General features: G+C 46.0%; 2 protein-coding genes and 1 long non-coding RNA gene across 4 annotated transcripts; 1 reads left to right on the top strand and 2 right to left on the bottom strand.

Moving 5' to 3' along the window:
- The first annotated feature begins 128 nt into the window (after positions 1-128).
- On the top strand, positions 129-2,015 carry LOC135257234 (uncharacterized). Its single transcript, XR_010330620.1, has 2 exons — positions 129-271; positions 578-2,015. It is a non-coding gene; the product is annotated as an uncharacterized LOC135257234 (long non-coding RNA).
- A 649-nt stretch (positions 2,016-2,664) lies between these two features.
- On the bottom strand, positions 2,665-4,993 carry grcc10 (gene rich cluster, C10 gene). 2 transcript variants are annotated; one of them, XM_064339751.1, is made up of 4 exons: positions 4,744-4,993; positions 4,131-4,242; positions 3,706-3,882; positions 2,665-3,463 (listed from the first exon to the last, which is right to left on the bottom strand). In XM_064339751.1, the coding sequence occupies exons 2-4, from the start codon at positions 4,180-4,182 to the stop codon at positions 3,324-3,326; spliced, it is 369 nt and encodes a 122-aa protein (XP_064195821.1). In that variant the 5' UTR covers positions 4,183-4,242; positions 4,744-4,993; the 3' UTR covers positions 2,665-3,323. The 2 variants fall into 2 exon arrangements, with proteins under 2 accessions (XP_064195821.1, XP_064195820.1); XM_064339750.1 differs by having other exon boundaries at positions 4,131-4,198; positions 4,744-4,992.
- A 529-nt stretch (positions 4,994-5,522) lies between these two features.
- On the bottom strand, positions 5,523-22,964 carry rab3gap2 (RAB3 GTPase activating protein subunit 2 (non-catalytic)). The gene is made up of 35 exons (XM_064339737.1): positions 22,828-22,964; positions 21,116-21,186; positions 20,879-21,002; positions 20,416-20,497; positions 20,067-20,114; positions 19,855-19,930; positions 19,396-19,497; positions 19,096-19,195; positions 18,656-18,754; positions 18,376-18,524; positions 17,822-17,901; positions 17,514-17,603; positions 16,709-16,848; positions 15,898-16,093; positions 15,199-15,342; positions 15,015-15,097; positions 14,494-14,558; positions 13,294-13,384; positions 12,977-13,089; positions 12,104-12,323; positions 11,605-11,702; positions 11,322-11,427; positions 11,017-11,177; positions 10,346-10,520; positions 9,940-10,137; positions 9,725-9,831; positions 9,128-9,194; positions 8,564-8,634; positions 8,433-8,468; positions 8,252-8,326; positions 7,643-7,861; positions 7,441-7,530; positions 6,852-7,055; positions 6,582-6,740; positions 5,523-6,215 (listed from the first exon to the last, which is right to left on the bottom strand). Exons 1-35 carry the CDS (start codon positions 22,940-22,942, stop codon positions 6,063-6,065), a joined length of 4,107 nt encoding a protein of 1,368 aa, XP_064195807.1. The 5' UTR covers positions 22,943-22,964; the 3' UTR covers positions 5,523-6,062.
- Between the last annotated feature and the right edge of the window lie 489 nt (positions 22,965-23,453).

Genomic DNA, 23,453 nt, shown 5'->3' with positions numbered 1-23,453 from the left:
ACCAGCCTGATCCCAACAGATACATGAGGTGTATAGAGTGCAACATGCGTTAGTTCTACAGATTCTGCACTGATACGGCATTTTCATGGCATACACTTTAACGCTGTATTCATGACCAAATGATGGAGAAAATCTTGAATGATGGTTTGCTGGGTCCCTGTATTGTATGTGGATATTTGTAATCCTGATCTTTTGCTGATGCTTTGTGTAGAAAGAGAACCTAGGGTTGGCCTTCCAAACTGGGGAGAGTGTGGGAATCACATCCATGCTGGTGAGTCACTGGGCTATGTCATCGCATACCTTTTGCAGGGATCGTAAGTTGTGGTTTGTGAACTGGACTTGTTTCAAGGATTATTTAGCCTGGTAAAAAAAAGTTGTATCCTTCATGTCAATCGCTTCTATAAAACAAAAGTGGTATGCATTGTGTTAAAAAGGTCAGGTAACGGTATCTAGTTAGTAAGCAGACTTAAAGGTGGCAAAGTGTAGGTATAATTTGCTTGTCTGTTATTTTTTCATATGTGCTAAGCCAGTGTACATGTTTTGTGGTTTTAATTGTTTTCTCCTGCCTATTTTATAGACAGTTGAGGAGATGCTTAGAACAGAAGGTCCAGACTGGCAGAGGGTTCTGGGATATGTGGAGAGCATCTACCGCCATTTTGAGATGTGACTTCGCCCCTCTGTGACTCAGAATGCCGCACCTGTCGAGGTCTCTACGGTGTACTCCGCGCAGATTTGCTGTATGAATCGGTGCAGAGGCAATGGCGCCCATTCGTCAGTGGGGGAGCACTTTTAGAATTTTTGTCAAGCTCAGGAGCACTACAGTATCCAAAATGAGTCCCACACTGCAGACTGCTGGCCTCTGGAAGCAGGTGCATTCCTTTTTGTACTGTTACTATTTCATTAGCATTAGGATCTGTTCTCTGGTTTAAAAAAAAAAAAGTTCACATGAACTGTGATTTTATCAGTTTCTCTATATGAAGTCTCATCATGTTCAGCGAAGATTCCTTTTGACATTTGTCATCTGTGACTGGTTAATGTCCAGTATGAAATGCAGAGCAAGTAAAAGCTCGACTTGCGTGCTCCCAATTTTTTCTGCGATAACAGTATCAAGGAAGTGAACACAAGATGATTTGTAAGCAACTAATTTTTAAAGCAATGGAAATGTTACATTGAAAGGCTGACACTTTTGGATGGGTAGCATTGGCAGATGTTAAGTCATTATCTGATCCAGTTATCAGCCTCCAAATGGCTTGGATTTCTTTCACTTTGAAGGGTGTCTTTTCCTTTTTTTACTTTGTTAATGCTATGCACCTACTTGCACTTTGAAATATTAAATGGAGACTGGCCCAAAGTCTGCGAGCATGTTGCTCCAGCTCTCCGGTTACTGGTTGAAAATTAAGCGACTGAATGCCAAAATGTGAAAACTTTTACTTTAAAATGCTTATATAGCAATAAGTCTTCCTATGTTCTGAACACAACAAGCACAAACTAAAACAGTGGAAATGACACCCAATGACTAGGTTGTGGGTAAGGGAACTGTCCTATGCAGGTATTGGGTGTCAAACTTTTGGATGCTTTTCAGAATATTTTACATGTATGCAGATGTTCATTCCACCCTGCCTGTCAGTGGCTGCATTCATCCCATATACCTAGTGTATACCTACCTACCTAAACAGTCTTATATTTTCTATTTAGATACTTCATGAGGTTAGCATTTTTTATGTGAAATTTAGTAAATATGTTCATCCTGTCAGGTTTAATTATCAAGAATCTGAGCAGTGGGATTTCCAGTCTGTTTGTGCATTGAAGGACTGATGTGTGGATACCCCACGCCAGATGTGTGCGTGTGCAAGGCAATAGTTCTACCAAAGGACTCTGATTGTGGTGTGCAAGGCTGCCATGGGAACCCTTGGAAAGAGCCTTGCAATTCAATGTGAAAAGAAATGTCTACTGTATATAGTAATATGTAATCCTCTGCCATAGCCTTATTATAATAATAAAGTATATCAATCTGATTGGAGCCAAAGTATCCTTGAGGGGTGGAACATAATATACATGCAGTAGTTTGTATTAAAATGTATGCTCATCTTATGAAAAGTGTGTCCTCATACATACTGTCTAGAAAAAAGTATTTTGCTCATCATTCCATTTTTATGCATTGAAGTTTCTTCCACTTGTTAATGGGTAATTTGTCTGTACAATGACTGGGCACAATAAGTACATTTATTATTGCATTGTCTGTAAGCTCCATGTACACCCTTATGAATTTATAACCCAGAAAGACATATGCCAAAACCACTCCAAGCATACTCCTAAATCCCTACACCAGCAGTTACATCAGAACGAAAACCATTCACTCAAGTGTTGAATATGGAGCGAACATTTCTTTACTAAAAATAATTTTAAAGGAGTGTTCCACATAATTTTTAAAAGCTTTGTAATGCCCTTTGCCCCCTCCTACCTTGCCATTTTCTCCAAGTGCTGTAGTGACAGATAGCATTTATCTTTCCTATTTCTCCATGCCCACAAACATTCCTATGCGGCTATACATAAGCATGGACATCTGCTGTTGCAGCATCATTCTTCCAGTCTATTCTTTTTTATAGCCATGCATGTTAGATATTAATCATTTACCAACTATATTCATGAGACAAAAAGGGCCACTTATCTGTTTATATTGTAGTGTTTATTTGGTAATGGAAATTTTAAAGAACTGATGTTAACTTAAGCTGTGCACATAAATATATTTTAAAAAACATGAACACGTGGAATAACCTGTTTTCTAACAGTACAAGAACCTGGATATTTCTTCATCTTAATATACACTTAAAATGGGAATGGGAAGAGGAAGAAATGAATAGAAGGAAAGTACATTTGTGAAAGATGTTTAACAATGGAATAAATTGGCAAGCAATGCTATTGGAATTGGTTGTGAGGTACTGATCCCATTTACCCCGGGAATATACAGTGGGAATGTGGAGAAAATTCTTCTCAAAGTTCCTCTTCCTGCCTCGAAAGCAGAAACCAGGGTCTAGCGTTGAAACATTTCAACACTTCCATCTAAAGTATATTACAGAATGTGTAACAGACTATTTTCAGTGCTGAATGTTTGATCACATGCATCTCATCTTGGATGTCAGTCTCAAAACATAATACCTCCCTGACAATTTTGTCTCAGGTAATTGGCCATTTGAAAAAATCTCATTTGATTTTCTTCTGGTAGGTTTTTTTTTTTTTTTTACATGGTTGCTTAGAAATGAGCTCTTTGACGTACTTCACCTAATATTTACACTGATGACAAAAGTAAAGTTTGGCAGGTGTGTCTATGAGCTTGTGATCCCGCCCCCTATGGGTGGAGTTGACATGGGGGGCAGTAGGAGGGACTTGAGTTTGGCAGACATGGCAGCAATCTCTGGATCCTGGGTTTCATACATCTTAACCAGTCGTGCAAATTTTAAGACACCTAAAAATAAATAAAAAACAACAGTATGAAAATAAAGAATACAACAAACTAGTATACTATTAACAATTGAATTTCTGATATCAACAATTTGCATTCTAACTAGTTTGCATTCTAACTAGTTAGAATTTGAATTTGCAATATCCTCTATAAATGAATTAAAGCTAAAACGGCTTGCCATATCACCCCACCTCCTTCCGTTCTCACATCAAAGCTTAATTACTTGTGTAAGCTGTGGCCCTTACCTTCTCCCTCATTGTTGAAGCCATATGCCTTCACAACTTCCTGTTGGATCTGGGTGGCGACAGGAAGCACCAGCTGCAGCATCTTGCCCATATCATTGCATGCGCTCTCCCTCGCCTCGTCCATCCGCGCTGCATTCTCCGGAACGGAGAAGGCCTGAATCACCTCACTCAGCACCACTTAAAATAATAAAAATGAAACAATAAGGTGAACATATTACGCAGCTTTCCAATATACTACAGTGCATTGCAAGATAATGATAAAGCGATACAGTAAAGGATAACATAACACTGATCGTCAAACCGTCTTAATAGTATACACACATCATCATCACAGCAATACTGTCATATGAGCACGACTCAATTCATTACCACAAAACACTCATACCTGTGTCCATTTCAAAATGGCACAGCATGCTTGCACTCACCTCTTGCCTGTTCGACCGTCAGGACGGGTTGCTGCGCTGGGGCTGACGCCATGACGCTATTTGAGTGGCTTAGGGACAAACAACCACAGATGCTAGGAGCGTCACTTTAAAACTGCAATTTAAAATATAAATAAATAGCCGATATCTGTGTTAATTTCAGTGAACTGGCCGTACAGCTAGTATATGCCAGCCTTCAATGGTCTTCCTAACCAACTGGGTCCTAAGAAGAATCTTACTATAAAGTAACAAACTAAACGCTGAGTAGTTAGTCTACGCCAATGTCACCAATTACATTTTACTTGAATCATTCAAATAAATTAATGTAGGCTAGCTAGAATCGCCAATGATAATCAATACCATAGCTAGCTAGGGTGCTAGAACCCTGAAAATATTTAGCCAGGTTGCTTGCTAACGGGCTTGTTTTGATCTCTAGCTTTCTAGTTAACAGTTGAAGAGAAACCTTCAATCATTTCGCTAAACAGAAGTCAGTTTGACTGTAAAACAATGACAATCGATGAAAAGCTGCTAGCTTAGTTACATACATGTAATATACCAAGATGATATGCCCTAGGCATTTTTCTTTGAAACAACAATACACAGTAGCTAGCTTTACCTTGCGCCTTCTTTGAACAGCAGGAACTACCAATTCTGACTTGTCTGTCAGATTGTCCAGGCTGCCAGGCACTTCAGCCACACGTGTAGCTGTCAACCTCTCCACCAGCCAATATTATGATCAAAATATCCACATTAACACGAGTGCTTTCAATTCGCAAATCGCCCCACACTCTCATTAGCCGAAAAGCGGGTTGTTCTTTTCGTGTTTTTCCCTTTACGAAGACCCGTAGTTGTCCGTCCTCTCAACCACTCCGAAGGAAACAAAAAGTATCGTAGCTGTGGGTGGGTGAAAAGAACCTGATATAGAAATTGTTTACAGATAAAATAGCAATCACGGGGTAGTTCTTACATGTAGGAGGAGTTATTTTATGAGAAAAGCGCTAGGTAACGTCCTAACTATAACGTTAGTGAATTCGAGATTAAAGTGATTCGAAAGTGTTCTGCAGTGTATGCTTATGTTACTTTAATTTAGATGTTTAATGAACCTATTTTCCCAATCTCCCCCAGTGAAGTCCCACCAATATAATCTGAGGTACAGCCAAAATGCTCTTTTTGAGGGTCCCTTTTTACCCTGGTACAGGTTGTGGTCTTGGTATTGAAATTGTCTATCCTGGAGATAATAAAGACACCCATTATCATGAGGATTAAATTCTGCCATTATCAAACCAACCATACAGTTTATAAATGCCCGACGGATGAACCACCTCACCTCCAAAATTCCCACGACCTGTTTTCCTGCTTCAACAGGTGCCACATTCCCCAAATAAAGAAGCAGAGTACCAAGTTCAGCTTTAATCCTCATTCTTTTTGCGCATTTGAATACAAGTGAATCTGCTAAAGGCTTCCATGTAGAGGTAAACAGGCACAGCTATTACAGTACTATGTATAAATAAGTAAAATAAGGTATTCATTTATTTGTATAATACATTGTTTGTCTTCATGGAGAGTGAAAGACAGAGGCCAAATACCTTCCTTACACAGTTATAAACTACAGCTAGCAATTTATGAAATAGAGACAGAGAATCCAGGAGACTAACAACAGCGCACACCCTTAAAAGATCTCCTGTGCCTTGCATGGCCTTAGCAGCAGAAAAATGCATTGGCATGAATGTGTTCTGGTTTAGAAGCTGCTATATACAGCAGGCTGAAAGTGCAAAGCCAGTACACAGCCAAACAAATATAATCCTACTTAAGACCAAAACTCTCCGGTCTAATGCCTTCCCCTTGTCCCAGTCCCACTCTTTGTCCTTTCTAAATCCTCCACCCATCTCTCCACCCCTATCCCATCCATCACTCTCTTTTTCTCTGTTCTGTTTCTCAGGCCTCTCCTTCCAGCAGGTCCACAGCCTCCAGCAGGTGCAGGGCCATGTTGTACTGGGCGTGGCTCTCGGGCAACACCTCCACCGTGCGGCTCACCATCCGACTGGTGAAGGCCAGGGGGACGGAGGCACAACGCAAGCTGCTGGGGTCCTGGGGGGAGGTGCAGAGAGCGAGAGAGTCAGCTTTACTATAGTACCACAAGAACACGCACACAGTAACCAGAAATACAGGATCTTTTATCTAGTGGAACTAGGTGCGACCAGTCAGGTTCTAGCACTGTAAGTTCGTCTGAGGTCACTTGAAATGCCTCGCTGTTAGCACAGAGCTGTCATCCACATAAACCAAACACAGTTTTAGTAGTTGCAGTAACAGCAGCAACACTGGCTGCTGCAGCAGTCACAGTAATAGTGGAGACAGCAGTACGAGCAGCAGCAGTAGTAGTGGTGCTAGTAATAATTGTAGCAAAAGTAGCAGTAGTGTGGTGTAGTGTAACGGTGGCAGTCCCAGCATTCTCACCATGGCTTTGAGCCAGGTGCAGAGCATCGGTGGCAGGCGGGCCAGAAGCTCCATGCCGGGCTTGGTCTGAGTGTGCAGCAGGGAATAGGACAACCTCTGACCCGTCAGAACCAACAACTGAGAGCCCAGAACCTCCTTGTCTTCCACCCCCAGCATCACCTGAGATAGAGAGAGAGTGTGAGTTTAACTGAGTTGTGAGTGTCTGAGACTATGTTGGAGTTGAGTGGATGAACTGATGCGAGCGTGACAGTAAGAAAATCAGTGCAGTACCTCTTCGGCCCGCGGGTCCAGGCCTTGGCTGTAGAGTTCGCACACGAGGTGCCTCCGCAGAATGTCGGGGTTCACCTGCAGCAGGGGCCCCAGGTCGAGGCACAACGAGGGCCAGGAGTCATCGACGGGCCCCAGCTCGGAGGAGGACGAATCTGCTGCCTCTCCTTGAGCCTGAACCCAGCCTGTCAGCACCTTCAGCAGGAGCTGAAGAAAGCAAAAGAAGCAAGATAGAGACAGAATGGTACGGGGAGAGAAAACAAGCAGGAATGAGAGAGAGAGAGAGAGAGAGAGAGAGAGAGAGAGAGAGAGCATGCAAAAGAGACAGGCAGGGCAAGAGTGGGAAAAACAGACAGAGAGCAAGGGACATGGAAGACAGAATGAAAGATGGATAGAAGAGTACAGAAGGGAGAGACAGTGAATAGGGAGGGAAGAAGGGAATACGGAGAGAGAAAAGAAAGGTATAGGGGGCAAATGCATAATATTATATTTCATATTAGTCTGAGTTGTACCAAATAAAAATAAAAAACATACATATAACTCCAGAGCTGTGCCCGCAGTGCCCTGTCCAGAGTCCAGAGGGCGCTCTCACCTCCTGTCTCAGGGACACTAAACTGGGGTCCAGATCCCCACTGGGCAGGAGCTGGATGGACGTCAGGTCTCTGAAGAAAGCGTTCTTCCCCTGGCGAGAAAAGACGTGGGAGAGGGTGAGAAGGGCAGAGGGAGGAGGGACGGAGGGAGGAGAGCGTGACTGACTGAGCTGGGTTCGAGACGCGGACGCTCGGGCTCCCCACCTTGCTGTCGAACAGGCTGAGCGGCTTCACCCCCCTCAGCCGGAACGTCATGGACGCGTGCAGGACGGAGGCCAGCAGGCAGTGGTGCTGCACCAGGGGGTAGTGCACGCCCTTCTGCTCCAGGGCCAGCTCGGCGATGGAGGCGGGGCCTTCCGCGCCCCCCCACACCTCCTCCACGCACAGCTCCGGGGGGGGCACCTCGTCCGTGCCAGCGTCAGCCTGGAGGGAGGGGGGCAGCAGTCCGCGGGTCAGGGTGCATGTTCGCATGGTTATCGCCACAGTTTGTGAGGGTGGATGTTTGTATGGTTATTGCCGCTGTTTGGTAGTGAGTTTTTGTATGATTACTGCTCCAGTTCGTAAGGGTGTGCCTTTGCGTGGGTACCGTTGCAGTTTTGCTAGAGTATATGTTTCTATGGTTACTGCTGCAGACTGCTAGTGTGTGTATTTGTATGGTTGCCACTGCAGTTTTTTTAGGGTGTGTGTTTGTATGGTTACTGCTGCACTGTACACGTTAGGGTGGTGTGTTTCTTGTGGTTAATGTAGCAGCATGTGACCGGGTGTGTGTTTGTATGGGTACTCATGACTCATGAGCAGAGTAGCTTTATTCACCTCCATTACAGTTTGCAGAAGCTGGCAACAGGAGCCCAGGAAGGATGTCATGGCATTTTCTCCCATCCCCAAGTCCTGCAGAAACACACAGTTACACAGTCTAACACAGACACACACACACACACACGCAGGCACACAGGCACACAGTCACACACACACACACACACACACATTTACTCACCCGTCGACACAGCCTGTCCTTTGGCGCTTTCCCCACCTGTAGAGGAAACACAGGTGAGATGTCAGCGAGCACACAGGTGAGGCAGACCAGGAAGCAGCCAGCCTCCCCCAACACCAGCCCCTCTCCCTCACCTTCTCCACGAGGAACGCGGCGGCAGAGAAGCGCTTCACGATGAACGTGTTCCACATCATCACCGCGATGCCTGAACGAATCACAGGGCACAGTTACTTCAACCGACCAATCAGCAGCAAGGGCTTGCAGCTTCCATGCGGTCATGTGATGTGTTTTTGTCAATCACACGGAAGCTGCGAAGCCTTGCTGCTGATTGGCTGTCTTATTAATACCCAATAGATAACAGTGGGGAGGTTTTTCCACAGAAGCATTTTACACGACCTCTGAAGTCTGGATGTTTACTACCACATCAGGTACAATTAAAGAAAAAAAAACGAAAACAAAAGTAATACTCCACTCTGTGGTGATGACTGTTATTTAATTCAAGAATGATAATCGCGGTATATGCCCAGCCCAACCCTGAAGTCACAACGGCAGAGTTCACTGACCCCTGTGCCAGTATCCTCAGCTCACAACTTGAATTGAAATAACCGACTGCGGTCAACATAAGAGAGCAGAGATTGACCATTTGAGAGTAAGGAGTGATTGACCATGGTCAGCAGGGAGAGAGGGCTAAAACTGACCTAGCTGGATGTGTGGGCTGGTAACCAGCTTCAGGTGCTCCACTGCCCAGGTCAAGTATCGACCCTCCTGCAGGCACAGACACACGGAATGAGAGGTGGACCAAGAGACACATGTACCCGTCTTCTCACCTCACTGCATAAAATTTAGCATGAAGTCTTTTGACAGGCCATTAATATACAAAGTAACTGAAACAGGCTGACATGCAGTAGAAAGGGTCTACAGTCAACAGTGTACTGTGACTCATTAATGTCAGTAATTTCCACAAAATAAATTAAAGTACTGGAGCAACGACCTCATGTGGACGAAGTTGCCAGACAGGAATTAAGTAACTTGTTTTCACTCCAAATGCAGCTCATAAATGTAGTGTCAGGGATGCAGTTCCTCATATGTTGGAACAAAGGCAAATATTTCAGGGACCAACATTCCAAACACTGCCAGATGTTTTGAATTTCAAACCCCCCCCCCCCCAACCCCCAAAATTTACTCTTTGAGCTCCTCTGGGGTTCTTTTAGAATGAATAAACGTCAGGGGGAAGAAAAATAAGCAAATATCAGCTGTAGAAAAAGTGGGCAGAAAGTGCCGGAACTGTTACGTACCTCGGGGTCTTTGTTCCACTGCACCACGTACTCCCAGCAGCAGTGAGAGAACAGCAGGTCGGGAGAGAGGGATTCTGGGAAGCGCTGCCGCACAGAGACCAGCAGCTCTGGAAAAAAAGCACGCAGTACAAAAACAGGTAAGCTACGCCGCAAACACACGCGCGCTCAAACACGCTCGCGAGTAGGCGTGCGCGTGAACGCGAGCGCGCACGGACCTGCCGCCCTCTTTGAGTCGCTGTCCTCCTCTGCCTTTTCCTCGGCGGGCTGTTCCGCTGGTCGCTCCTCCGCCCCCTGCTCTTCTGGCTGTTCCTGCTTCTCCTGCTGCGTTCCCCTCCGCTGAAGGACTTCCTTCAGTAACTCGGGCGCAAAGTCCTGCCTGAACACCCACTTTGCCACGCTGTCAGCCACCCCACCTGAAAGGAGGAGAAGGGGGCAGGGGGTTATTTCTCACCACAATGATGAGGTAAACTGCAGCAAACATGCGGTTGATTTGCAGCTACTGCAGAGGCCTACTTCAGAGGATGTGAATGTTCAGTACTTGTGGTCAAGAGGGACCAGGATGTGGCATGTTCTCGTGGAGGGACTGGGGGATTTGAGACGCGTTTATCGGTGGCTCTGTACCTCTGCCGCTCTCCAGCAGGGTCCTGACGGAGCAGCGAGTGAGGGCGCCCCCTGGTGTCCCCCGCGGGCAGGGCAGGCAGAGCAGCGTTTGCAGGGCCAGCAGGTCCTCCAGCTGCCTCACGCACACCAGCCACTGCTCCAGCTCCAGAGACACGGCCTCCCACTCCGATTGGAACTGAGAGAGAGAGAGAGAGAGAGAGAGAGAATGAGAGAAAATGAGAGCGCGCGAGAGAATGCGGGAGAGAGACAGAGAGAGAATGAGAGAGAAAGAGAGAATGAGGGCGAGACAGAATGGGGGCGAGAGAGAAAGAGAAAGAGAGAACGAGAGAAAATGAGAGCGAGAGAGAGAGAGAATCAGCACATGCCCAAGGGTACACACTGTTCTGTGCTCAGGTACAGCAGGGGTCCCACACTCTAGTCCTGGGGGGGAGGGGGCGGGCTCTACAGTGCCTGCAGGTTTTTGTGGTTTCTCTTTGATTGCCACCTAATTTCGACCTTTGAAACAACGTCTGCAGATTCTCCATCCCATCAATGAATTAAGCACTTCAGTGCTGAAACACCAGAAACCAGCAGACGCTGCGGCCCTCCAAACCGTCAGTCTCTTGAGATCCCTAATGTACAGTTTAGATATGCGCTATGTTATAGAGCTAGCCATGTATTTTATAGTGTACCTTGCTTTCAGCCAGAGCGGTAATGGAGTTCTTGGCAGACCTGTGAGCCACCAGCGCAGCCAGCAGGGCGGCGCCGGCGTTCTCCGACTCTAAACACGCAGTTCGAACCTGCTGCCACCAGGGGGAGATGCACTGCATGTCCCAGGACTCTTCCACAGCTCCTGCAGAGAGGGGAGGGGAATGGCAGTGATTGAGATGTGCTGGGCATGCACACACACACACACACACACAGTCCTAAAGAGACAAGACTGTGAAAACAAAAAATACACACATAGTACATAGCTGTACACAGAGGTGAGGGGTACCTGGCATGTTGCTCAGTGCAGTCAGTAGGGAATGCAAGTGAGTTACAGTCTCTGGCTTCTTCAGTAGCTCCCTCTCTCTGTGCAGCCACACACTCAGCAAGAGAGACTGACACACAGAGACAGGGAGAAACACAGGAGAGAAAGAAGCTTCAGCACAATGCACTATACAACAATAAAAAACAACAATTACTTTGAACAAAATGTATTCATATCACGTTGACAATATCTCCACTGAGGCGGAAGTTTACAGACGCTCCCTCAGTTGATTGGCGGGCTCTCTCACCAGTAGCTGCTGGGGCCCGATGCCGGCGTCCTGTAGCGTGTCACACACCTTCTGTACGGGGCTCTCCCCACACAGGCAGCCCCAGAAGAAAAAGCTTCCTGTGGGAGGTAAAAGTGCAGGAGGTCAAGTAACACACTCAGCTGGTCAGGAAACTACAGCCTGAGAGCAGGACTAAGCCCACTGTGGAGTATGGAAAGGTATTCCTGCCAAACAACAAAGTCTGATATAGTTCTATACTGTCTTCTCCATTAATTGCAGTCTTTATATTCTTTATATTTATATTCTACTATATATACTGCATCACAGATGTGATCAGGACATTACAATATTCTCCTTGTTTCCAAACAGAAAAGACAGTTTAGTTACAAAATAATAAATAGCAATTCAATATGGTGCAGTACTATGTTGGAAAAGAAGGAATTTAAACCCAAGGTGTTGTTAAATCAAGCCTAATGAGTTTAGGCCTGTTTGGGGATTTTGAGGACGGTGCCTGTCTTACCCAGCCGGGTCCAGTCTGAGTCCTGACCCCTGACTACTCTCAAAGCCCCCCCGGACTCGCACTCCAGCTGACACAGGAAGTTGCGCGCGGGAATTACGCCCCCGGGGTCCTGGGCGAAGGAGACGGAGGGGCGGGACATCAGCTTGGAGTAGCGCTCCAGCATTGGCCGGACGCGGGCCACTTCCTGGTCGATTCGTTCGTTGATGCTGCTGGGCGGAGCCTGAAGGAAAAATGACTCATCACTGTGGATGCCGCAGTTGTGTTTCACACCACTGGTTGACCACAAATTTTCTGTTTCACAGTTTATGAGTGTGTATCTGTGTAAAATCGAACTTTTGATATTTTTTCATGAATTATTGACCGCCTTTGATTTTAATTCCAAGCAAAAATACAATATTGTCATTCCAAAAATGTATTAGCATAAAATGACAACTGGTCAAAATACTAAAAATACACAGCATACATTGAATAATGCAAACTAAACAAGTTTATACTGATGAATACATAATGAAAATAACATTAAGAAGGCTTCAACAATCAATATTTGGAGTAACCCCAATTCTTCTTAAATTATGGGGCGGTCCCTCAATTTTTCTCTCATGCCAAGTGGACGTAAGGCTGGTTACATCAGTGTTCAGGAAGTCATGGGCACTGAATGAGTGTGGCACAAGCACAGTGTTACTGCACACTGACACTGTAACAACACCACCGTTTCTAAAGTAACAAACTCCATTAGTCTGTTGTACATCAGTGTGTTCTTGTATCACAGTGTCAGAGAGCCATATTAACAGCATCAATGTGTTGTTGTATTCACCGTGTTAAAGAGCTATACTAGCAAGAGCTGTGCTAACCGTGCCAGTGTGCCCTACTCACCATGTCTGTGTCAGTGCTGGCAGACTGAAGGGCCTGCAAGTCCGCGTAGAGCTGCAGCAGTTTCAGCTGAGAGGAACAGAGCTGCAAGAGGCTCTCTTCTACCGCCTCAGGATCTGCAACACAAACACACACACACACACACACACACACAGGCACCCGCGCACATACAGGCACACACACACATCCAGGGCACGCACGCACACACACACACACACACACAGGTGTACACATACAAACAGGCACACACACACATAAATCAGAACTCATATAACTATATCAGAACAGAAAACATTAACAGGTAGATCACATTCAAGTACCTTGTCCCTTCATGCTATCCAGTAATGCACGAGTGATGTTGGTCAGGCACGAGACCGGAGCATTCTTATTGGACAGCAGCGACTCCAGAGCCTGTCAGTGAGCACACAGAACCAATGGGCATGGCTATTTAAGAATTACAATACATGTACAACCAAACCCTCACTGCTTTAGACAGTAGTTGTTATGAAGTTACCAAGGAAATCATGGGTTTTACTGGAAAAATCACGTGATCAAAATCTTTGGAGATTTAATACGTCATTACATTACAGCAAAGTCCCATCCTCACATCTAGGAATAAAACCCTTATCGTCTTATCGTACGGTCTAATATATCTGCTGATCCAAGTGCCTACAGCAAGCTGTGCAGCGAAAGTCTCACACCAACTGTATTATTTATCTGGGGAATGGGATCCGATCTCTCGAAAACACGCGAAAGGTTGCAGATACAAGCTCCCCTTAGCGCGTTAAGAGTTCCAGTTATGAACAGGAGTGACGCCTGGGGAACAGACAACAGCTGTTAGGAGGCTCGGCGTTCTACCGCCGATATTACTGCGGTCGTTTCGAGCAGGAAGCTCCGACAGACACTTCATTAACAAGACAAGCGGGCTCGGAGCCGGGGGCCTCATTAATGATAAATGACGCGCGGATTTACGAGCGCCGGAAGCCGGTAAAGCTCACGACGAAGCAAACGGGAAAGCCGGCAACAGCTGGCGTCTCTTCAACCGCACGCTCAAAAAAGAAGAGAAATTTGAGACTATGCGGCATTAAAAACTCGCGCTGCAAATCAGGAAGCGAACGACACGTTTCGCTGTCGTTCCGTCAGGTTGTACTTTAAATGTACGAAGCAAGTCTGAGCGCAAATGCTGTAAGATGGTTGAATATAGGAAAAACGTTGCAGAGGTGTCTAACCTGATTTCCTTTAAGTGGGCAATGCATAAAAGATGGCTATGTGTGACCAAGTTAAGAGGGACATCTTTCCAAATGAACTGTTTCAATAGTCTACACTTTTGAACATTGATACTCAGTGTACCCTTTCGAGTCTAAATTTTCTTCTGTCTACGTGTTTCAACAACAGTTGAATAAACAGACCAGAATACTTATAACAAATAACAAACCTACACAATTTAATTAATCAGATTTAGACAGATTTAATGTCCACAGTGTTTCTCACAGAACGAACAGTAGACCCTCATTTCTCACCTGCTTCTTAATAGCGGGGTGCTTGATGTCCAGGAGGATACTGTGGGCTTCACTCTCCAGGATGTCTGTGGTAAAGGGGTGAGAGATTTTATTTCATGGTATTTACACACATACACGTTTTACCATTTTACAGAAACAGCTTGCTTTTGTGCTGATAACAAAAATAACACATTTTACTCTACCGCTACAAACACTTTGGAGGGCACTGCATATATACTCTATTACAGGACTGCCCAACCCTGTTCCTGGAGATCTACCTTCCTGCAGGTTTTCACTCCAACCCTAACAAAGCCCACCTCATTCAACAGCTACAGATCTCAATGACTTGCTAATCAGTCGAACCAGGTGTGCTATATTAGGGTTGGAATGAAAACCTGAAGGATGACAGATCTCCAGGAACAACGTTGGGCAGCTCTATTAAGAAACACAGTGCAATGCATCTCTCATCATCACCCCTCTGTGTGGCAGCCTCCCTCCACCCCTCCACACTCCCCCCGCCCCCCTCTCAGGCAGCCACTCACCCGGCTCCAGCTCTTGGCTCCTCAGCAGGGCGTTCATCCTCTTCAGCAGGTGCATGTCTTTGGCTCGTTCGCTCTTCTTGTCACTGATGCACGAAAAGACAGGCTTACGGGTATGCGTGTGTGTGTGTGTGTGTGTGTGCTTGTGTGTGTATGTGTGTGTGTGTGTGTGTGTGTGTGTGTGTACCTTAAGGCCAGGTGAAAGGGGACAGTGATAGTCCGCAGCACTCCAGTGGTGGGGTCCAGCAGACACACCTGCTGAGTGTGGAGCTGCCAGCCCTGACTGGTCACACTGTTCACCCCCATCAGCCTGTAGCCAGGGTACAGCAAGCTGAGAGACAGATGGAGGGAGGGAGGGAGAGAGAGAGTAAGAGAGACAGAGAAAGTGAGTGAAATGGATGAAGAGAGAGACAGACATGACATGACATTACACAAACGAACATTTACAAATACCACCTACACACACACAAATCTGTATTCTGTTCATATGTTTATTTGTTTGTTGTACTCATGCTTTGGAAATATGTATCTATATACGTCATGCTTATAAAGCTCATTTGAATTTGATAAAGAAAGAGAAAGAGAGGGAGGAGAGATGGAGGGAGAGAGAGAGGGGGGAGTTAGAGATGACAGAGAGACAAGTGTGAGTGTGAGAGAGAAAGAGAGGGAGGAAGGGGGAGAGAGGGGGAGTGGGGGAGTAGGGGGGAGAGAGGGGGGGAGGGAAGGAGTTAGAGAGTGACAGAGAGAGAGATAGAGAGAGAGAGAGAGAGAGATGTAATGACTATTATCTGGGTACAGCTGTATGCAGAGCTGAGGGGTATGTACAGAGGACAGCTGCAGCAGCACCCCAGCTCTGTGAAAGCGTGTGAACCGCACGTGCTCATACCGGCAGTGCTTCCCCACGGTGAAGGCCCCCACGCGCGGCCCCTGCTGGGTCCCCCACACCTCCAGGATGCCCCGGCGCGGAGCGTAGATCACCAGGAACTGGGCGTGGCGGCGCGGGAAGGTGGGGGAGGAGACGTTCTCCCCCTCCCCCCGCCCCTCGCACACCTGCACCCAGCCTAACTGAGCGTCTCGGTAACCTGGGAGACGAAGCGACGGAGACAGAGGGAGAAAGGGAAAGGGGGCAAATTGACGGATGAGAGCGGATTGGTGTGACGAGAGAAAGAGGAAGAACAATGGAACAAAATATTAAGAAAAAAAAACAGGATCAATTATAAGATAATTTACATAAATAAAAAAACACAATTAAAAAGGCAATCAGTAATATTTGGGGTTTCCATTATAGGAATTGAATACTTCCTACCTTTTTTCATACTACAGTGTAAATTTATTTTAATAAGCTACTTATTTCAGAGATGCAAACACACATAGGGTGAAAGGGTTACCACAATCAGGTGGACACAGGGCTGTCAATACACAGCCCTCTTAAAACACCAACAGACTAGTCTGTGTTCCAGATTAGTCTATGAGAACCAATTCCTAACGTTCTTTTCTAAAAGTCGTTTGTGAAATTCAATTAGTGGATGCTTAATTGTGAAAATGGAATGCTGGTGAGACTAAATATTATTTAACCAACAAACTCTATTTACTGTATGTGACCAGAATTCCCCTCTCATTTATGTACATTCTCTCTCTCTCTCTCTCTCTCCCTCTCTCTCTCTCTCCCTCCCTCCCTCTCCCCCACTCTCTCACACCTTTCCACATTCGTATGGCGATGCCTCGTGCTAGGTCCAGCAGGGTGACCCTCCCAAAGTCGTCCGTCACAGCAGCCATCGTGTAGCAGGGAGACAGACAGATGGATTCGCCATGACGCCGTGAGTCTGGGAGGCCGAATCTGAGCAATGGGAGGAGGGGGGGCACGGGGGTCGGGGTTACCATGGTGACTATTCAATAAGCAAGTGCAGTGATGCTAGTATGTGTCACAAAATAGAGTCCCCTAGAACAGTGTTTCTCTTATTGCTCTGTATTGCAATAAGCTACCAATTGTCCTTGCTTTTTTTTTTACAACTATTGAAGGACAATTTACTCAATTAAAGTCACATTATCCCAGAAATATCTATGTATGCCCTCAAATATAGATGTCCCTTATTCACATCTGAGGAATTTCAATCGGTCAGACCAACTTATGTTTTCATTTACAGTGTGGTATGTACTAAACACCAAATAATTCCAAAGGAAACAGGCTTAGTTTTAATTGATTCAATTACAAACTGACAAGTGAAATCAGTCGGGAGAGTTTGGGAAAACCTCAAACCATCTGTATAAAATTATTGGAGTTTACTGACAGCAAATGGCAACAAGCCAAACCTGCATTGTGCTACACATGTAACACGTTTAACCACAAAATTCTGGTCAAACTTAACACATTTTCAACAACCTTAATTGATCAGGTGATTTGGTAAAAGCCAGCATACACAGTGGGTCCCCAGGACCAGGGTTGAGAAGCAGTTCCCTATAAGACAGATGCAGTAATGCAGGAAGACAGGGGGGCGGGGCTACCTGACTGCCAGGGGCGTGGCCGGCTCCACCTTCGGCTTCTGTTTCTGCACAGGCTCCTCCTCGTGTTTATTCTTCCAGCCCAGCCACCCACTGAGATAAAGAGCACGTTTTAATGCACTGATTTAAAAGTCACGTTCTGTTTGTCCTAAGGTAACCGCTTCACCTTGCCGAAAAGCCAGCGCAAATGTATTCATTTTAAACCCGGGACTTTGATTTAAATGTCAACCAAAAGTCACCACCTGGACACATGCATATATTTTGCAGACACACACTCTCGTGCTTGCCCGCGTGCACACACACACACAGACCTGGCTGCGCTGAAGAGAGCAGACGTGAGCTTGCTGGCCACAGCGAGCGCTACGTGTGACAGGAGAGGCTGAGTGCTGCCCTGGAGACGGGAAGAGAAAGAGAGACCCCATCTCACACCGTGCTTCTCACTCCATTCCGGCTCTGCGTATACACATCTACACAGCAGGAATACTAACACAACCTCCAGCCTGGAAACAAACTGCAGCAACATCGCTCCAACTCAAATTCAAATGACCTGAAATAATAGCCAACTTTGAACAAATGCAGTCCTTGCACAGATAGCTCAGAGGTGTGTCAATAAGCACTATTTCGTGTAACTGAAATATTATGGTATTGTTCCTATTTTCGTTTGTTTTTTCAATTGATTGATTAGTACTAGGTGAGAGTACTCTAAGAACCCTTTTGGGCTTTCTTTCTCACTTGCACAATCAGTATGCAGTTGCTGTTGTGTCTCTCTGTGTGTTCTTTCCTTGTGTGAAAATGTTTGAAAAATGAAACAAACATTTTTTTAAAAATAAGAATGTATATTTTTCAGGCGGACTGACAGACTGACCTCTACAGCGTAGTAGAACCCAGTGAAGGGGCCTCCCCCTACAGTAATATACTGGCACATGGCGGGGGGGCTGCCCTTTACTGAAGCATGGAAGCCCCCCAGGATGGAGGCGTTCTTCATCTGGTCGAACACGCACAGGGTCATGATGCCTGAGAGGGAGGGGGCACAGATCATTTAACGTGAAGTGAATAAACACCAATCACCTTATCCGCTCCAGGTGCTCCGCCCCTCCCCTGCTACCCCATCCAATCGGCTCTCCGTGCCCCTCGCTGTCTCTCACCAACGCTGCTGTGGTCAACAATGGTGTCCATGTCCTGGAGGCCCCACTTCTTATAGGCCAAAGGGGGGGGCTGCACTGAGTCACTGCCTGCTGCTGCCGCTGCAGACACGAGCGGGAGGGAGAGAGAGAGAAAGTGTGAATCCAGAGTGGAAGAGAAGGAAAGGGGAACGTGAGCACTTAAGCCACACACACACACACACACACACACACTCAAACAGAAAGACACACACATACACACTCACACAGGGACACACACGCATGCACACACACAAAAAAACACATACATACACTCAAACAGAAATACCCACTCATACAGGAACACACACACGCATGCACACACATGCACTCACATAGAAACGCACATACACACACGTACAGAAACACACACACAGGAACACACTCAAACAGAAACACACACACACACACACACAAGCACGCACCTCGTGCCACTTGGTTCCTACACGCTCGCAGAGACTGGAAGAGGCTGAATCCATCAATGGTCACCAGAGCTGCAGGGTACAGGATACTCAGCTCCTCATGCTGCCAGAGAAAAAGCCGCTCCATCAATACAACCTCATTCATTATTACACTGTATAATACACAATGAATAAACAGGGTTAAATCAACACAAGTTAATGACTCATATTCAGAGTGGTGTGTGTAGCATGTAGCATGTAGAACAAGCAGTGCACGGCAGCAGTGTGTAGTGTGCAGTGCGTAGTGCTGGGAGCGCTACACACCTGTTCCGTGACTCCAGGGTGGCGTGGGATCTCGTAGGTCCTGCACTTGAGCCGCAAAACAGGATCTTCATGTAGGAGCTGAGCCAGGAGCAACACCCCACTCTGCCAACACAAAACAACCACCGCACATTATAACAACCAAACACCACATATTACTGGACACAACCACTACACATTATAACATACAATCACCACTTATTACTGCCCATAATTACTGCACATTATAACACACAATCGGCACACATTACCACACATAATCACTGCACATTACAACACAAATAACACTAGCAACCCACTGTGCCAGCACAATACAAACACCACACATTACAACACACAAACACTGCATAATTGAAACCAACAAGAATACAAGCATCCCACTCTGCTAACGCACCACAATCACCGCACATTACAACACAGAAAAACCCCACACTGCAGTGATTACACAGCAAGGCCCCTCACCTCTGTGTAGAAGCGCACGTATCCCGAGGTGAACCCGACGACTATGCAGGTCCAGTCCGGCCGACCAGTCGAGCTCCTGTACACACGGACGCGCACAGACACAATTCCTCAGCTCGACCGGTTACCATCCAAGCATGAAAAACATGCTTACTGCAAATAATTACAGCATAAGCAACTCTATCACAGCGAGGGTGTATGGAAGAAATTCTCACCTCTTCTGACTGGCTAGCGGGATACAGATCACGCTGGTCACACACTCGCTAGAACACAGACAGAAAGTCAGGTACGCAGAAATAGATACGCTGCCATCTTTAGTATATGAAATGCTTCTTGCTATCCTCTGCTTTCTCCTCTTGCTCCTCTGTAGAGAACATTGTGCGTGTGCTGTGTGGCATTGCTTTTGTCCTAAAGCTCATGTCATAAGCATACTCTCCTTACTTCCCTTTTCTCTAACCCTCTCCCCACATTCATAGTTGTCTCAAATCCCCCCCTTTCCTTATGGGTCCCCTAATGCAATACTGACACTCCTCTCTTCTCCCCTCTCTCCTCCAGCTGTCTTACCCCTCCTCAGTACTCAGAGGCCCGCTCCAGGACACTGCCAGGGTCATCTCCTCCTGCCCCGCCTCGTCTGTCCGCCATTTCGCTGCAAATTCCAAGACACAAGGCCGACTGTTAATGTGGATGCAGAGCGGACAAACAAAACTGACCACACTTATTAAGAGCCATACAGTATGAGAGCTACTATGTGTGTGAGTGCGCTTGTGCATGCTGTACATTTGTATGCACAAGTGCGTGTGCGTGTGCGTGTGTGGTGAGTGTATGTGCATGTATGTGCACGTGTGTGTGTGTGTGTGTGTGCGGTGTGTGTATGTGCACGTGTGTGGTGTTTGCATGCGTCTGTTTTTTATCGTGTATGCGTGCTTGCATGAACAAAAGTGTGAGTGCTTTTGCAAGTGTTCCTGCACATGGGTGTGCGTGCACCTGACTGAGTGCATTCAAGCGTGTGTGTGTGAGAGAGACCCACCGGACATAAACACAGCCTTGTGCTCTCGGGCGATGACCAGCAGATCTGAGCAAGGAGACAGAGACACTGCACAGTCCTGCAGCCAGGGGGCGCTCTGAGAGGAAGGCACACTCTCCTCTTCTTCCTGAGTATGCGTCACATGGTGTTTTAGAGTTCAATCACAGTGAATTATTCTCCAGTATTTATGCTCAAGCAGACTGGTTAAGAAACAGGACAAAAGTGGGTGCAACAGCTGACCTTGCCACCATCCTGTGTTTCAGGGCTTTCCCAAGACCCCCAGTCCGCTTCCTCCCAGTTTACCTCTTCATCTAAATGACAAAAATGAGAGAGAGAGAGAGAGAGAGAGAGAGAGAGCACAAAGATGGACAGAAGGTGATGAATACAGGAGTCATATGAACAGAGCTCTGTGCAATCTGTAAAAGCCACAGATGATTTGGACAGATAAGACGAATCACTGAGCAGAATCTATCCACGGTCTCCTTAAAATCCCAAGGAAGCTCCTCCAGACAAAAAGAGAAAGCAGAATCCCACGGCCAACTGACATCTCCCTCAAAAACACTTCTCCTTTCAAAATTCTATCTCCATTAAGAATGCAAAACAGTACCAGAAATTAAACAATGCTGGGGGACCACGCCCTAGAAGTGGCCCTAATCCTAATAATCTTTATTGATAGGTGATGGAATAGACTACCACCCATACATTGAATTAAGAGATCCACACCTGTATGCAAAATCATAATAAAGACACTGCCGCACTGGGAGGCTAATTCATACAGAGATAGCAAAGGGTGAACTGGAGTAAAAGTTCATTCATCGATCGTTATCAAACCCGCTTATTCCTGATCAGGGTCACGACCTCAAGGGCAGGAGCATATTCCAGCATTAATTGGACAAGAGCCAGGAATAGACCCTGGACATGTCGTCAATCCACCAAAGGGCACACACGCCATTCGCTCACACACCAGAGATATAAAAGGGAGGGGGAATGGAGAGAGTGAGGAGATGGAGCAACCATAAAAACAATAAAAACAAAAGAAATCAATAAATTATTGAACGAAGGGGGCAAATGTAAAGGAGAGATGGATGTCATAATGCCAGAGTGGACTGCAGACAGAGAGGACAGACCAATCAAGGTGTGCAGGTGCGCACGTGTATCTAAGCTGCAGTTGATGCCCTTTCCTTTGATGACTCATAGGACAACCGCCCACCACCCCCACCCCCCAGTACCAGTGCTGCAGCGCTCATCTCAACCAGCCTTCAGAATCCGCGCGAGTCCGCCACGGAAGCCTGTTCATTGCAGATAACTGCACATTAGATGTAACACGCCCATTGCACTATTTCCTGAATCGGTAAGGATATGTCCAAACAATTAAATTATACACTATGTGTTAATCTTACATTCGTCCCCCATGTGACAAAGATGCGCTCTACTAAATGTTGCAACTGTAGCCTACTATAGATGTTGTGAATTATTTCGGCAGGGAGCGTGTCAGCTGGCTGTATTAAGATAGTTTACAGTATTTGCGTGCCAACGAGCGGTCACTTGACACAGTAGCTACGCACTAAAGTGTCATAATCACAAGACACCAATGAGCAAAACAACGCACCATGATTAGTGGGAACAGCTAACTAATAATGTTCCCTGACACTGCAAAAAAACAGCTTCTTCAATATCTATGATCACCATACAGAGGAATACAAAGGAAAACTACGAACTCACTGTCACTGCGTTAGCAAACCAACCTAATATGACGTTAAATTGGCCACATGCGTTGAAATTATGTCCTAATGTTGTGGCATGTCCCGTTACAATTCGCGTGCTAACTGGCATTAAAATAGGTAAAAGAAAACAATATTAAAACTTAATCTGCAGAATCAGACAACGCATTCCGAGCTCGGTAGGTACTCTAACGTTAAGTAACGAACTCTGCTCCGGCCGATCGGCATTACCTGGCTTGTTCCTGATGTTATTATCTGATGCAGTGGTTCGTAGGTGTGGGAACAAGAACTCCCGGACTGTCCTGAGCTCCTGAGCCCGACAGAACTCCAGCAGACAGCAGGACATGTCGAGCCCGAAGCGAGTCAAACCTGACAGCGAGCTATCGACTTGGGGGTTAGCTGCTCACGTTAAACTGGAAACCTCTGGTTGCAGGCTTATGGCAGAATGCGTAAATGTTATTTATTTGTATTTGTGACATAAAGCGAGGTGAGTATAGTTAAAATATTGGTCTGTTGTTTTTCAGCAAGCAGTTGGTTGTTAGCAAGATACTCAGATGTTGCTGGGGGTTTTTTCGCAGTTTGATTATGCATTTTACAGTGATGACGTCCCATCGTGAGTCGCGAGAAAAGACAAACACAGGCCGTATGCCTGAGCGCTTGGGCTGTTGCTCTTGTGTATGTCGCCCTCAATAGATCCGGATGAACTCAGCAGCAAGCGCTTTTTAAGCCTTCCTTTTGTCTGATGGTTAGAACAGAAAATTTTATTATATTCGTTTTTTATCATCCTACTGTCTTCATATACTCAAATCAAACTCACAACTCTCGTTATAATACAAACATAATGCACTAGATATATT

Source organism: Anguilla rostrata, chromosome 6, assembly GCF_018555375.3.
Source record: "Anguilla rostrata isolate EN2019 chromosome 6, ASM1855537v3, whole genome shotgun sequence".
In the NCBI taxonomy this organism is placed as follows: Eukaryota; Metazoa; Chordata; class Actinopteri; order Anguilliformes; family Anguillidae; genus Anguilla; species Anguilla rostrata.
Note: the sequence above shows the minus strand (reverse complement) of the source record. Positions and strands in the feature narration are given on the sequence as shown.